Source organism: Bos indicus x Bos taurus, chromosome 1 (genome assembly GCF_003369695.1).
Source record: "Bos indicus x Bos taurus breed Angus x Brahman F1 hybrid chromosome 1, Bos_hybrid_MaternalHap_v2.0, whole genome shotgun sequence".
Classification (NCBI taxonomy): domain Eukaryota; kingdom Metazoa; phylum Chordata; class Mammalia; order Artiodactyla; family Bovidae; genus Bos; species Bos indicus x Bos taurus.
Window position 1 is genome coordinate 111,938,668 of NC_040076.1, and position 16,444 is coordinate 111,955,111.

At 38.2% G+C, this 16,444-nt stretch overlaps 1 protein-coding gene across 6 annotated transcripts in view; it reads right to left on the minus strand.

The window, feature by feature from the left end:
* Nucleotides 1-16,444, minus strand: part of MME (membrane metalloendopeptidase) — a 116,221-nt gene that overhangs the window by 23,254 nt on the left and 76,523 nt on the right. For all 6 annotated transcript variants that reach the window (XM_027543131.1, XM_027543115.1, XM_027543123.1 and 3 more), the window contains one exon: nt 5,408-5,466. In XM_027543131.1, the coding sequence (XP_027398932.1) occupies nt 5,408-5,466 (59 nt within the window). The remainder of the gene's footprint in view (nt 1-5,407; nt 5,467-16,444) is intronic.

Below are 16,444 nucleotides of genomic sequence, written 5' to 3' on the forward strand. Positions count from 1 at the left end.
AAAGTAGAAATTATTAATATGGATAACTCCCTATATAATCATAAAACAAGTTCTTTTTTCACCATAACATAAAAAGATCAATCCTGCAAGAAATTGCATGTGATATAGTTTAGGAGATTTGTGTGAAGGTGGGAGGGTCATTTATGAGACATGTTATTCTATACCAGTTCTAATTCTGTGATGCACATGATATCAAATCCATTAAGAGAGTTGCAAAAGCTGTATATCTAGGTATGGATGGACATGGATAGGCATACAAATACACTTTTATGAAGAAGAAAGTGAGAGATCAGGATCTTCAATTGTTTTTAGTTAAGACAATCCCCATTTTGGAGATTCAAATGAATTGTCAAGGAGAAAATGTACACGTCAAAGCGTTCTCATGCATGACACTTTCCCTTTCTCTGAACTGCTGTTATTAGCAGATAAGCATATGAAAAGAGGTTAGCAATTTTTCAGATTTCTTATTTCCATCAGAGGAATTTATATTAAGCATCTTTAAGAGGTCTTTCTTATACATTAAGAATGCTTATTACAGCCAATTCTTGATTATTCAGATGATAATTGTCTGCTTTGTGAGATGTCAGGCCACTTTTAACTTCTTTTTCCTTTTGCTGTAGCTTGTTTGGTTTGAGGGTATTAAATTCAAAATGAGAACATACCCAGGTCTTCTCTGCTCAGGGAATCTCTGAGGCAGACCAATTTTGAGCCAGCTTCAGGAACAAGGGGTAATTTAGAGACAAACGAAGTCTGTCTTGACCTGCCCTAGAATACTGAGAGGATGAACATGCCAGAGTGGTCTTCTTGGGAATGCTTCAGCACTAGGTCTGATAGGATACTGAGCTGGATTAATAGAAAGCAGTATCCTTTAGTCTGCCCTAATGCACAATTGAAGTTGAGGCTGCCTCACTTTGCCTTGGGAATCCTTTAAAAGTCAATTATCCTATTTAGTCTAAGTCTTGAATGAACGAGAGGCTTCCTAGGTAGCTCAATAGTAAAGAATCCACCTGCCAAGCAGGAGATGTGTGTTCAATCCCTGGGTTGGGAAGATCCCCTGGAGAAGGAAATGGCAACCCACTCCAGTATTCTTGCCTGGAGAATCCCATGGACAAAGGGGCCTGGCAGGTTATAGTCCATGGGATTGCAAAGGGTTGGACGTGACTTAGTGACTAAACAGCAGCAGCAGCAGAATGAACTAGACTTTACACCGACAGAACTACTGAACATCAAAGAGGTCTTCAAAGTAAAGACTCTCCAGAGAAAAAGCAAAGGTCTTTAATGATAAAGAGTTTCCCTGGTGGCTCAGATGGTAAAGAATCTGCCTGTAAGGCAGAACTGGGTTCGATCTCTGGGTCAGGAAAATCCCCTAGAAAAGGGAATAGCTACCTACTCCAGTACTCTTGCCTAGAGAATTCCATGGAAAGAGGAGCCTGGCAGGCTACAGTCCATGTGGTCACAAACAGTTGGACGCGACTGAGCAACTTTCAGGAAAAGATCTGAATGGTTTCTAGGAATACTTTATAAAGAACAGAGCGCACGGGTTCTCAGTTGATAATTAAACAGGCTCTGATCTAGTTTCAGGTAATCATTTTACTAGCTGGGAGATGTATCAGACTAGTTTTAAAAGCAATGCTAAGAAGTATCATCAAACTTTACCTTCCCACTTGATTTTTGACTACACTTAGAAATGAAGGGCTGGACTGAACAAACCTGGAGAAGCTGGCTATACTGTTGAGAATACTTCCACTGAAGTACTAAATCAGTTGGTTGTCTTTCTTCATACTAAAATCCTTGGGGCAGGGGGAAATGTATCTATTTGTAAGATACTTAAGAGAGAGCTTCAAGATGACAAGGTATTCCCAGGAAGAGAAAAAATATATCTTTGGTTTATTAAGCCATTGCATTATTCATAGTGTTATTCACTGAGGTATTAATTTCTTTTTATTTTTAATTTTATTTTATTTTTAAACTTTACATAATTGTATTAGTTTTGCCAAATATCAAAATGAATCTGCCACAGGTATACATGTGTTCCCCATCCTGAACCCTCCTCCCTCCCCATACCATCCCTCTGGGTATTCCCAGTGCACTAGCCCCAAGCATCCAGTATCGTGCATCGAACCTGGACTGGCATCTCATTTCATACATGATATTTTACATATATCAATGCCATTCTCCCAAATCTTCCCACCCTCTCCCTCTCCCATAGAGTCCATAAGACTGTTCTATACATCAGTGTCTCTTTTGCTGTTTCATACACAGGGTTATCATTACCATCTTTCTAAATTCCATATATATGTGTTAGTATACTGTATTGGTGTTTTTCCTTCTGGCTTACTTCACTCTGTATAATAGGCTCCAGTTTCATCCATCTCATTAGAACTGATTCAAATGTATTCTTTTTAATGGCTGAGTAATACTCCATTGTGTATATGTACCACTGCTTTCTTATCCATTCATCTGCTGGTGGACATCTAGGTTGCTTCCATGTCCTGGCTATTATAAACAGTGCTGCGATGAACATTGGGGTACACGTGTCTCCTTCCCTTCTGGTTTCCTCAGTGTGTATGCCCAGCAGTGGGATTGCTGGATCATAAGGCAGTTCTATTTCCAGTTTTTTAAGGAATCTCCACACTGTTCTCCATAGTGGCTGTACTAGTTTGCATTCCCACCAACAGTGTAAGAGGGTTCCCTTTTCTCCACACCCTCTCCAGCATTTATTGCTTGTAGACTTTTGGATCACAGCCATTCTGACTGGCGTGAAATGGTACCTCATAGTGGTTTTGATTTGCATTTCTCTGATAATGAGTGATGTTGAGCATCTTTTCATGTGTTTGTTAGCCATCTGTATGTCTTCTTTGGAGAAGAAGAGCTAACACCTATCCTGCTCAAACTCTTCCAGAAAATTGCAGAGGAAGGTAAACTTCCAAACTCATTCTATGAGGCCACCATCACCCTAATACCAAAACCTGACAAAGATCCCACAAAAAAAGAAAACTACAGGCCAATATCACTGATGAACATAGATGCAAAAATCCTTAACAAAATTCTAGCAATCAAAATCCAACAACACATTAAAAAGATCATACACCATGACCAAGTGGGCTTTATCCCAGGGATGCAAGGATTCTTCAATATCTGCAAATCAATCAATGTAATACACCACATTAACAAATTGAAAAATAAAAACCATATGATTATCTCAATAGATGCAGAGAAAGCCTTTGACAAAATTCAACACCCATTTATGATAAAAACTCTCCAGAAAGCAGGAATAGAAGGAACATACCTCAACATAATAAAAACTATATATGACAAACCCACAGCAAACATTATCCTCAATGGTGAAAAACTGAAAGCATTTCCCCTAAAGTCAGGAACAAGACAAGGGTGCCCACTTTCACCATTACTATTCAACATAGTTTTGGAAGTTTTGGCCACAGCAATCAGAGCAGAAAAAGAAATAAAAGGAATCCAAATTGGAAAAGAAGAAGTAAAACTCTCACTATTTGCAGATGACATGATCCTCTACATAGAAAACCCTAAAGACTCCACCAGAAAATTACTAGAACTAATCAATGACTATAGTAAAGTTGCAGGATGTAAAATCAACACACAGAAATCCCTTGCATTCCTATACACTAATAATGAGAAAACAGGAAGAGAAATTAAGGAAACAATTCCATTCACCATTGCAACGGAAAGAATAAAATACTTAGGAATATATCTACCTAAAGGAACTAAAGACCTATATATAGAAAACTATAAAACACTGGTGAAAGAAATCAAAGAGGACACTAATAGATGGAGAAATATACCATGTTCATGGATTGGAAGAATCAATATAGTGAAAATGAGTATACTACGCAAAGCAATTTATAGATTCAATGCAACCCCTATCAAGCTACCAACGGTATTCTTCACAGAGCTAGAACAAATAATTTCACAATTTGTATGGAAATACAAAAAACCTCGAATAGCCAAAGCTATCTTGAGAAAGAAGAATGGAACTGGAGGAATCAACCTACCTGACTTCAGGCTCTATTACAAAGCCCCAGTTATCAAGACAGTATGGTACTGGCACAAAGACAGAAATATTGATCAATGGAACAAAATAGAAAGCCCAGAGATAAATCCACGCACCTATGGACACCTTATCTTTGACAAAGGAGGCAAGAATATACAATGGATTAAAGACAATCTCTTTAACAAGTGGTGCTGGGAAAACTGGTCAACCACTTGTAAAAGAATGAAACTAGAACACTTTCTAACACCATACACAAAAATAAACTCAAAATGGATTAAAGATCTAAACGTAAGACCAGAAACTATAAAACTCCTAGAGGAGAACATAGGCAAAACACTCTCCGACATACATCACAGCAGGATCCTCCATGACCCACCTCCCAGAATATTGGAAATAAAAGCAAAAATAAATAAATGGGACCTAATTAAACTTAAAAGCTTCTGCACAACAAAGGAAACTATTAGCAAGGTGAAAAGACACCCTTCAGAATGGGAGAAAATAATAGCAAATGAAGCAACTGACAAACAACTAATCTCAAAAATATACAAGCAACTCCTACAGCTCAACTCCAGAAAAATAAATGACCCAATCAAAAACTGGGCCAAAGAACTAAATAGACATTTCTCCAAAGAGGTATTAATTTCTATGCTTATTTATGTGATATTACTACTAGTGAACATAAATTTTGGGGGGGATCAAAAGTGGTTGCTGCTGCTGCTGCTAAGTCACTTCAGTCGTGTCCGACTCTGTGCGACCCCATAGACGGCAGCCCACCAGGCTCTCCCGTCCCTGGGATTCTCCAGGCAAGAACACTGGAGTGGGTTGCCATTTGTGGTTAAGTAAACACAATTCCACATGGTTCAACCTAGTAAAACCGACTTTGCAACTTTCTGAGCTTCTCTCTTGGAACCTTCTAGGAAAAAACAATGATACAGAGCAGGATCATCTCTACCAATGCCTGCATACAGAACTGAGAAAAAAATTGGATTTCTGAAACTTTGGTTCTTGAAACTTAAACCACTTAAGATGCTGATGCTTAGAAAGTCCTAAAGTTAGTATAACTTTATGGAGATATAAGGGAATTTTTTTAAAAAGCAGTTTGAAATAAAAGTACTTAACAATAAGATAAACCACTTAGCTATAAATGAGAATGTTATAAAAGAAACAAAACCACTTAATGTGACTTATACTGATTTAAATTTTGCTATTATAGTGAAAAGAGGTACATGGATACATTTATTTCCAAGGAGGATATTCAATAAATCAGTAACTCAGCCTCAACATTGCTTTTATAGGGAATATAATAAATTGGTCATGCAAAGCACTAAAGCGTGGGACCAACAGAGAAATATTATACAGTTATTTAAGAACAGACCTTACCTATCTGATTTCTGCCTGACGAGTAAAATGCATTGACTACAGCTGCTCCGCTTATCCACCTATAGAAAACATAAGAACTTGTTACAAAAGATACTAAATTATCTGATTCAATCTGTTCACAACCATAAAAGCATTACACTATTCCAAGATGAATTTTAATTTTCTGTTTGAAATATGATCAACAAATTAAAATTAATTCACTAGATGAGAGCATTCATTTAAAAATATTTCCACTTCTTGAAAAATGAGTGTACACAGGTCTGCAATCTGTTATTTAATTTGCATACATTTTTAATGATGGCATCTCACAGTGCAAAACCCATTCTAACACATCTCTTTGGAAACTGCAATGGATTAAAATTATATTGAAATTTATTTAGTTCTGTGTTCCTGATACTAGGTGACTATGCCAACAATTCTGGAACAGTTGACAAAATATAGAAATAATGCTAAAATTTCAATTCAGCAGATTTCAGGTTGCTAAAAAGTACATTTAAACTTTTTAAATTCTTGGTTTACAAAGAGCATCTTTGGGGACTAAGAGATCCCCTTGACAGGTATTTAGCTTTGTGTAGTGTGCCTACTCTGATTATTGTCACTTAAAATTTTTTAAAAAAAATATGACAGATAAGTGAGCAAAGGTATATTTTTGTATAATGACTGCAAAATGAAATCCAGGTGATTCTTAAATAAATCTGTCTGTCTGTATATGCCATGAATTAGGCTCTATATTGGACCTAGAGATTTTATAAAATACAATTCTTGACTTCAGAAGACCCTAGTTGAGGAAATGATAAAGAAGCATAAATAGCTTATACAAGAGTGAGTGAGAAAAAAACCAACAATCCAGTTCCCCAAACAACAATCTGAGAGCAGCAGTAAGGTAAAGGATGGAGCCAGTGTTCCCATGTCTTTCTGCTAAGATGTTATGAAGACTGCATATCAACAATCACTGTTAAGCACTTTTGTGCAACAGGAGTAATACTGTCTTCATAGGCTGTATTCTTATATACTCATTAATAGACACATATCCTTATATTGAAAGTGTCAATTTACTTGAATTCTGATACCTTCTTAAATGTCAGCACACATACACACACACACTCAAAACAACCATATATTGTTATCTAATGGCCGCATAGTTACCCCACTTTTAGGGCAACAATTCAACTGAAAATTATTATCCTACTCATGAAACAAGTTTACAGTAATTAACACAATGAGGTTAAATCAGAACTGTTTCCAGACCCTGCTTTGCAAGGTAAGCAGTCCAAAGTCAGCTGCCCAAATCAGCATTTTAGTTAAATTTTCAGTAACTATTCTGGGATATCAGATGTAAGTCCTATTTTGATCTATTAAAAGTAACTCAGACAGGGTCACATATAACAACTGTTAGATAAATTCTAATTAAGCATGAGTTTTACCTCCAATAACAAGACTAAGACATTCATATGAAGGATATATGGCTTAAAAAAAAATTCAGATAGAGTTTCTGTAGATAAAAAAAATTCAGATAGAATTTCTGGGAATTTTTCTTTAGGAAGAAAATAAGTTTGAAGATGGAGGGTTTGGGTTGGGGGATGGTCAATCAGTGTGTTTCTTCTTTAGTTTGATTTTGTTGTTTCAAATAGAGAAAAACATTTTCAAACAGGATGGTATGACCAATATTTCAGTCCTCCCTAATTTCACCACAGCTGAGTCATCAATATTTTAATTTCTTGCAGGTTGATGATTATAAGCATACTATTTTATTTATTTTAATTAAACTTGACTTGCTTCCCACGTGCTTTGTAGTGACTCACAACAAAAACACGTATTTGTAAACCCAGGGATGTTAGACTAAAATCTTGATATCAGAAGCTACATAGGAAAAGTTGATTTTGTGTGGCCCAAAAGTATTATGAAAGAAAATATATAAATAAAACTCACGATCAGGAAAAATGATGCATTAGGACTATGTTTAAATAAATTCACACAGAACCACATGACTCACATATGGTTCAAGGCTATCTGGCAGGAGCAGAAAATAGGAAACATGCTCACCCCACTCCTGAGCAGAAACACTGCTCCTTGTGGTGAGTTTAGAGGTATTTCTGATGTGTCATCAACATTCTGAAAGTGTAAGACAGCAAAACTTGCCACCCATAAAAAGTCTCTTTGGCATGAAGATAATTTTGAGATGAAAACAAATCTCCCGGAAGACTTAGGAAGAAACTTCGACCTGCCCCATGACTGCCTAAAAAAATTTAGATAGAGGAGACCTGTTCCTGAAAAAGAGCCATCACCAGAGGGATCTTCAGGGAATATGGACCAGATGTGGTGGGGCAACTATTCAGAGCCTAGAGATCAGAGTCCATTCTGTATCCCTTTGTGACAGCATGACGCACTGAATAAGCATTTCCCAAACATTTGATTTTCCATCTTCATGTGAATTGCCTTCCTCCCCTTTGAGGTCCCAAACCACTATTCTCAACATCCTCTTTTGTCTTTAGCTGAAGATGGTATTTAGGGTTAGGGGTTCAGCCTTGGCAAGTTACTCAGTTTTCCTGGGTCTCTCTTGTGTATACATGGTATTAAACCTTGATTTTTCTCCTGTTAATCTGTCTCATGTCAATTTAATTCATAGACCAGCCAGAAGATCCTGGAAGGGTTGAAGAAAATTTCTTCCTCCCTGATAATAGCCAACATAACAGATTTTATGCATAAATAGCTTATATCTATTAGAATTTCAATTGTTTAAAAATTACTTTAACATATTTCTAGGCCCCAGTTGTTCAGTTCTGAACTTCTGATTTAGTGATAATATACTCTGCATGGACATTAGTGGGTAATCACAGATAATATATACAAATTGTTGGTTTTGCACTCAGGCACAGTACTAATAATGAAACACAAAAGGTGCCAAGTCAACATGTTTTCTATTTTTAAATTAGTATATTAGAGAGGAATAAACTAGATACAGCAATCTGATGTTGCAGATAGCAACAGATCTCAAAAGTTGGACATAGATGAATGGAGTTTGTATTATCCATCTCATGTTTATTGCTTTTGTAAAAATAAATGTCCCACCTGTTGTTTTAATGATTTTTTTTTTCTGCTCTTCTGTTTAAAATTGTACTTTGATAAATGTTTGTAACTTCTTAGCAGGGAAAGTTTTACATATTAAAATGTCCACTGTGAATTACACCTTCAAGAAAATAGGTAGCTATTTATGACCACAGAACACTCACATAAAATTAGAATCATGGTGGTTAGTTTCACAGAGCACAAGTGTGTAGTGTTTGCCTTTTCTTCCCCAAGACCTTTCACAGTGCATCCTCAGGCCAACCCTGGGTAATTATCCAGATCCAAAAGCACAGGGCACTTTGTCCCTGGGAATGACCAGAACTTAAGGTACTGTAATTGGATCATTCATCTTAAAGTGATGATAGCAGTTACAGACTCAGTGTCTAATATTTGTGGTCAATCATGAATTATCTCACTATGTTACAGCAAAAGCTAAATTAAAGGACAAAGAATATAGTTTTTAAAGTAAATGGTGATATAACAAAAACTGTAAGATCTTCTGATTTGGATGCAGCCTCAGAGTTTCAGGAGAGGCTTTCGTTTATGGAAAACAGACAAATGTGACCCTGAACAGCAGCACAGAAAAGAGAAAATGCACAACTAACGAGAGAACCAAGTGTCCAGTAACAAAATGGATAGTGCAAGTTATCTGAAGATACCTTTAAAGTATGGAGGCCAGACACTAGCATCTCCTACAGCAGGTACTGGAGCTGAGAGTGCACATCACTCTGTTCTTTGACTTCTCTTCCTGCCTCCACTATGTGGCTGTAGAAGGATGGGTATGTGCAGTATAAAGTGAAGGGTGGGGAAGCAAGAGGTAAGCAAACTTTACTTTCCATTTCTGAGAAACAATTTTGTCAAGTAATCTTATTCTGGTTTGGGGGCATTTACATAGAACAAACTGAACTAACAATGTAGTTGGGAAATATAACTGAAATCTCCTGGAGAGGCGGACCAGGTGCGTTTCTCCTCCACCTCTTAATTACCCTGAGGAACCTAAGTGATGATGAGATGAAAGCACAGGACACCGTTTTACCCAGGGCACTGAAAACAGAAGTCTACAGCCTGATCCTATAGCCTCTTGGATATAATAAACCGACTGGATTGCAAAGACATATGGAATAAAACTTCTTTCACTTATTCATGTGTAACTTTAAAACAAACATCTTTAAACAACAAAATCATGAATGCTCCTTTCCCTGAAAACATTTAATTTCCCAGCATCTAGTGGCTTTGAAGCAATTCCTTTGAAATCAGCAGTATAATACAAAGGTTTTTCTCTGTCTTACTCAAATACTTCTGGAAAGGAGAATTCTCATTTGTAATGGTAATTATCACTGTAATTCTTTATATTTATTAATATCGCCTCAGCAGGACTTCAAAGTTTTCTATATATTTTCATTCATCTTTCAAACCACCCATATAAGATAGATGATACCTCAATTTTCATGTATAGAAACTAAGGTACATCATAGATCAAACTCTTTTTCCTAATTTATTTATAGAGTTAGTGATACAACTGGGAAAAGAATATATAAACTATGGAGAAATATGACACACTCATCTTCCAATCAATCCCCTACTTCTAACATGTCGATCTGCACCATGCATAAAATTTCATTACAAAAATCAGTGCCATTTCCTTGCTAACCTCTTTAAAAATGAAGGTGTTCACATTTTTCATCGTTTTTAAAGATTTATTTTATTTTTTGGCTATACTGTGCTTAGGATCTTAGTCCCCCAACCAGGGATCAAAACCATGGCCCCTGCATTGGAAGTGCAGAGTCTTAATCACTGGGAAGTCCCAGTACTCATTTTTACATTACTTTATATTTAGGGCTGCCCCCTACCCTAACAAGCTTTAGGATGCTGGCTTATACACCACCCTGAAGTCTCATCATGAGCCAGTCATAACGATGGCTACTGTTTAATGAACACCTAAGTTATGTGGCACAATACACAATACACAGTGACCTCACAAAGCAAAAGTAAATGCTATTATCCTCGGTTTATAAAGGGACCATTGAGGCTCAGAGGTATCATGGTGGTTGTCTAACTTCACACAGTTAATAAGTGGCAGAGCAGGAATCTTAACTCATGGTTGCTCACTCTCTCTACCATCCACCTCAGCCCCCTGGTTCCAGAGTACAAGCTCTTTCCATTGCTGCATAAAGTACAATATTTTATACAAAGGCAAAAGCATAGTAGGACCAAAGAGCCTCAATAAACTGGTCCTTTAAGAGTTGTTAACAAGCACTCTGAGTGATTCACCTGATCCTCGGAGGTGAGAGCCAAGGTTCTTTCTCTAATAGCACAATAAGAGAATCAACTTCTCTTTCAACCAAAAAAAAAAAAAACCAACCCCAAAATCATTGATTTTCTTCCTAGAAGTCATCAGTTGGTTGTGTATGGTTATACACTGGCAACAAGACGCAATCGCTTTAGTCTTCAGTAACTCTATGTGTGTGTACATGCATGATGTGTGCACTCATGTGAGCGCTATGTCAAATTCAGAGAAATTCCCAATTTGGAACATATAGGGGTGGGTGGATTTTTTCTGTTAGAATTTTCTTGTAGTATTTATTCTCCTGACTGAGAATAATCTTGTGATCTTTCAGGAAAGAACTGAAAGCTCTTACATCCTATATACCCCTTAGCAAGGACATAACATTACAAGTCTATTGTCTGTCTAGCTCATGAAATAGTGACTCCATGAAGGCAGCAATGTTTCATGTTTTGTCCTTTTTCTAAATTATGGCAATAATACTTACCATGAGATCTACCCATTTAATATATTTTAAGTATCTAGTACATTATGGTTGACACTTGGCACAATGCTGTAACTTACTCATTTTGCTTAACTGGAAAGTTTTTGCCTGTTGATTATTAACTTCTCATTTCCCTCTTCCCCCATCTTTTGGTAATAATGATTCTCTCCTTTGATTTTATGAAATTTGACTATTTTAGAAACCTCATATAAATGGAATCAGGCAGTACTTATATTTCTGGGCTTATTTCAATTAGCGCATTTTCTTAAGTTCGTCAATGCATACTGCATAATTTCCTTCTTTTTAGATACTGAGTAGTGTTCCACTGTATACACAGATATTTTTTTTCCAACCATTCATCTGTTGAGGGAAAGAGGCTGCCTCCACATCTTAGCTATTGTGAATGGTACTGCTATGAACACGGGACTGCTAATATCTCTGAGATCCTGAGTTCAACTAGTTTGGCTATAGGCCCAGAATTGCTGGCTCTTATGACAGTTCTATTTCTAACTTTTTAAGGAATGTCTATGTTCTTTTCCATAACTTTTGCACCCTTTTGCATTCCCACCAATTGTGTTCCAATTTCTCCACATCCTTGCCAATACTTGTTGTCTTTTTATTTATTTTTTTAACAATATGTCATCCTGACAGGAGTGATGTGATATCTCACTAGGGTTTTGATTTGCATTTCCTTGATGATTAGTGGGGTTTCCCAGGTAGCACTAGTGGTAAAAAAAACCACCTGCTAATGCAGGTAGACACAAGAGATGCAGGTTTGACCCTTTGATGGGTGGGAAGATCCCTTGGACGAGGGCACACCAACCCACTCCAGTATTCTTGCCTGGAGAATTTCATGGACAGAGGAGCCTGGTAGGCTACGGTCCACTGGGTCACAGAGCGGACATGGCTGAAGTGACTTAGCACACATGCATGATGATTAGTGATGTTGAGCATCTTTCCATCTACCTGGTGGCCATTTGTACATCTTTGGAGAAATGTCTATCCAAATCCTTGTGTGCACGCTCAGTTGCTAAGTCGCGTCTGACTCTTAGTGACCCAATGGACTGTAGCGCACCAGGCTCCTCTGTTCATGGGTCATTTTAAATTGGTTATTAGGGTTTTTTTTTTCTGCTACTGAATTATAGGAGTGCCTTATATATATTGGAGATTAATCTGTTACCAGATATGTGATTGGCAAATACTTTCTCCCATTCCTTAAGATCAGATCAGATCAGTTGCTCAGTCGTGTCCAACTCTTTGCGACCCCATGAATTGCAGCATGCCAGGCCTCCCTGTCCATCACCAACTCCTGGAGTTCACTGAGACTCACGTCCATCGAGTCAGTGATGCCATCCAGCCATCTCATCCTCTGTCGTCCCCTTCTCCTCTTGCCCCCAATCCCTCCCAGCATCAGAGTCTTTTCCAGTGAGTCAACTCTTCGCATGAAGTGGCCAAAGTACTGGAGTTTCAGCTTTAGCATCATTCCTTCCAAAGAAATCCCAGGGCTGATCTCCTTCAGAATGGACTGCTTGGATCTCCTTGCAGTTCAAGGGACTCTCAAGAGTCTTCTCCAACACCACACTTCAAAAGCATCAATTCTTCAGCACTCAGCCTTCTTCACAGTCCAACTCTCACATCCATACATGACCACAGGAAAAACCATAGCCTTGACTAGATGGACCTTTGTTGGCAAAGTAATGTCTCTGCTTTTGAATATGCTATCTAGGTTGGTCATAACTTTCCTTCCAAGGAGTAAGCATCTTTTAATTTCATGGCTGCAGTCACCATCTGTAGTGATTTTGGAGGCCCCCAAAAATAAAATCTGACACTGTTTCCACTGTTTCCCCATTTTTTTCCCATGAAGTGGTGGGACCGGATGCCATGATCTTCATTTTTTGAATGTTGAGCTTTAAGCCAACTTTTTCACTCTCCACTTTCACTTTCATCAAGAGGCTTTTGAGTTCCTCTTCACTTTCTGCCATAAGGGTGGTATCATCTGCATATCTGAGGTGATTGATATTTCTCCCGGCAATCTTGATTCCAGCTTGTGTTTCTTCCAGTCCAGCGTTTCTCATGATGTACTCTCTATATAAGTAAATAAGCAGGGTGACAGTATACAGCCATGATGCACTCCTTTTCCTATTTGGAACCAGTCTGTTGTTCCATGTCCAGTTCTAACTGTTGCTTCCTGACCTGCATACAAATTTCTCAAGAGGCAGGTCAGGTGGTCTGATATTCCATCTCTTTCAGAATTTTCCACAGTTTATTGTGATCCACACCGTCAAAGGCTTTGGCATAGTCAATAAAGCAGAAATAGATGCTTTTCTGGAACTCTCTTGCTTTTTCCATGATCCAGCAGATGTTGGCAATTTGATCTCTGGTTCTTCTGCCTTTTCTAAAACCAGCTTGAACATCAGGAAGTTCACGGTTCACATATTGCTGAAGCCTGGCTTGGAGAATTTTGAGCATTACTTTACTAGCGTGTGAGATGAGTGCAATTGTGCGGTAGTTTGAGCATTCTTTGGCATTGCCTTTCATTGGGATTGGAATGAAAACTGACCTTTTCCAGTCCTGTGGCCACTGCTGAGTTTTCCAAATTTGCTGGCATATTGAGTGCAGTACTTCACAGCATCATCTTTCAGGATTTGGAATAGCTCAACTGGAATTCCATCACCTCCACTAGCTTTGTTCGTAGTGATGCTTTCTAAGGCCCACTTGACTTCACATTCCAGGATGTCTGGCTCTAGGTCAGTGTCGATTCCTTAGAACCTTAAATTTTTTTTTTTTGCTGGGCAGAAGCTTTTAAATTCCAAGGAGTCCCACTCCCACTTATTTATTTTATGCTTAGTTCTTAAAGCATCTCTAGGGCTTAACACAATATTGAGAACATGAAAGGCATGCACACACATATAGGTCTTGGGATACCAATGAGTCCTTCAGGCCCCAAGAGTACTGACTCTTTTCAATCTGGAAGGGTGATGCGTGGTAAGCCTAGGTGAGGCACTGCTGCCCTGCAGACTGTGGAGAGTCATGACAACCAGAAGCCATGCACTATCTGGGCATTGTCCTCTCAAGAGGGCACACTGGTATCAAGTTCTAGACTTCTTTTGCAAAGCTCTTCAGTTTAAACCTTTAACTTATTAGCCTTCCTTCTCTATCTCTTCTTTCCCCTCTGAAACAAACCTTCCTTGGTGCTAATTAAAATGCAAAAAAATTTTTTTTCACTGATAAGATATATTTTGCTTATAATCCAAAAACGTGTTGAAAAATCACAGTCTGTTATCTTAATGGGAATCTAAATAGATGGAACTTAATATTTTAATCTATTATTATAGGTGTAGAACATGAGCACACCAAGGCAGATACTGCCACAGGAAATCAGAGTGACTTGTCCAGGTTTAGTCTGTTAGTCTTTCTGACTAAGTAGTACTTGATGAGTCAAAACCATCTGCTTTATGTATCTTCCCATACATCTACACCATGGAGAGTCACTTGTGTCCCAAGTCTCCAGCACTCTAAATGCCCACCCTGCATGAGTCTTATCAATTTTCCACCTCTGGGCCATCTCATTACTTCACAGAAATCCTCTATAGCTATTCTTTTGAAATTCAAGTTCAATGATACAAGACTTAATTAGAAGACTAAGTCTAGAAACATCCCTGAAGGGGAAATAGCAGAAGAGATACTTCAGAAAGAAGTGAGGTACATCCCTACCTTATAAGAATATGGTCTTTCTCTCCTGGGTCACTTGTGGAAAAGCCAAGGACTAAAACATCTTGGCTCTTATCAAAACTTCACAGTAAGGGCCCGAAAATTTTAGTGCTGAAAAGAATTTTAAAGATGTTATAGGGTCTAAATCAACCTGCTCATTTCACAAATACCGAAACTTCAAGGCTTTTAAAAGGCTACAGATAGTAACTGGCAGAACTGAGACACTGAAAAAGGGGTAGCAAGTCACTGCAGCAGCAAAACAACAGTGGAACCAGCCACCCTGTCTTTTTGGTGCTGTTGGTTTTTCGGGAAGAACTACACAGAGCCACAGCTGTTGGCCGCCAACCTCCGTAGCACCACTTATTTCAGGGACTAGCAAACATCCAGTTGGTCCAGATTAGAAAAAACAGCAGACTTGAAGCAATAAAGGAGAAGAAACGAATCAATCATTTTGTTTGTTTTGCTCTAGTTCACCTCAACATTAATTTAAATGCTGACATGTTCCTTCCAGAGAATGTTTTACTAATAAGTAAAAGTTTAATTGTGGTTTTAGAAAAGTGCTATCCTAGCACCTTGTTGTCTTGTAATCGCAACAGCCAACTCCGCCTTCCATTGGCTTTCACTGTTACATACCTGCCTCTTCCATTAGATTGCTAGCTCTGAGTCTTACTCATCTCTGTATCCTCTACAAGGTAGCACAGTACTTTGCACACTGTAGCTATTTGGCAAAATGTTTATTGCTGCTGCTGCTGCTGCTAAGTCGTTTCAGTCGTGTCCGACTCTGTGCGACCCCATAGACGGCAGCCCACCAGGCTCCTCTGTCCCTGGGATTCTCCAGGCAAGAACACTGGAGTGGGTTGCCATTTCCTTCTCCAGTACATGAAAGTGAAAAGTGAAAGTGAAGTTGCTCGGTTGTACCCAACTCTTAGCGACCCCATGGACTGCAGCCTACCAGGCTCCGCCGTCCATGGGATTTTCCAGGCAAGAGTATTGGAGTGGGGTGCCATTGCCTTCTCCAATGTTTATTGAGTTGGCTGCTATTACTGTCAGATTGTTTTGAGTTTCATGAACAATGGCAGGAAAGATGCAGCAGTGAAATAAGTCATTGTAGTTTATGAAATGCAACTCCACATGCTCAACAGTCATAACTTACCAAGGCTGGTACTACTTGTCCAAATTATATTACAGAAAATCCTGTCTTGAGAAACTAACAAAATAATGTCAAGTCTAAAATTAAGGAATTCACTTTATTTTGTCCTAGTACGTTGCTTCTTTTTAAAGGTTTATGTTTGTTCCATAGAGTCTAAGTGAATACTCATGTTACTGAAAGTAAATTATTTCAGATACTTCGCCAAGTCACTTTGCCAATGGATATTACATTTTCAATCTAACATTATTACTATTTGATAACATGATGTGCTTGAAATTATTTACAAACTGTCATTAAGTCTGCAGAGAACATGATGTTTGAGGTAATTTTGGAAACATAAAC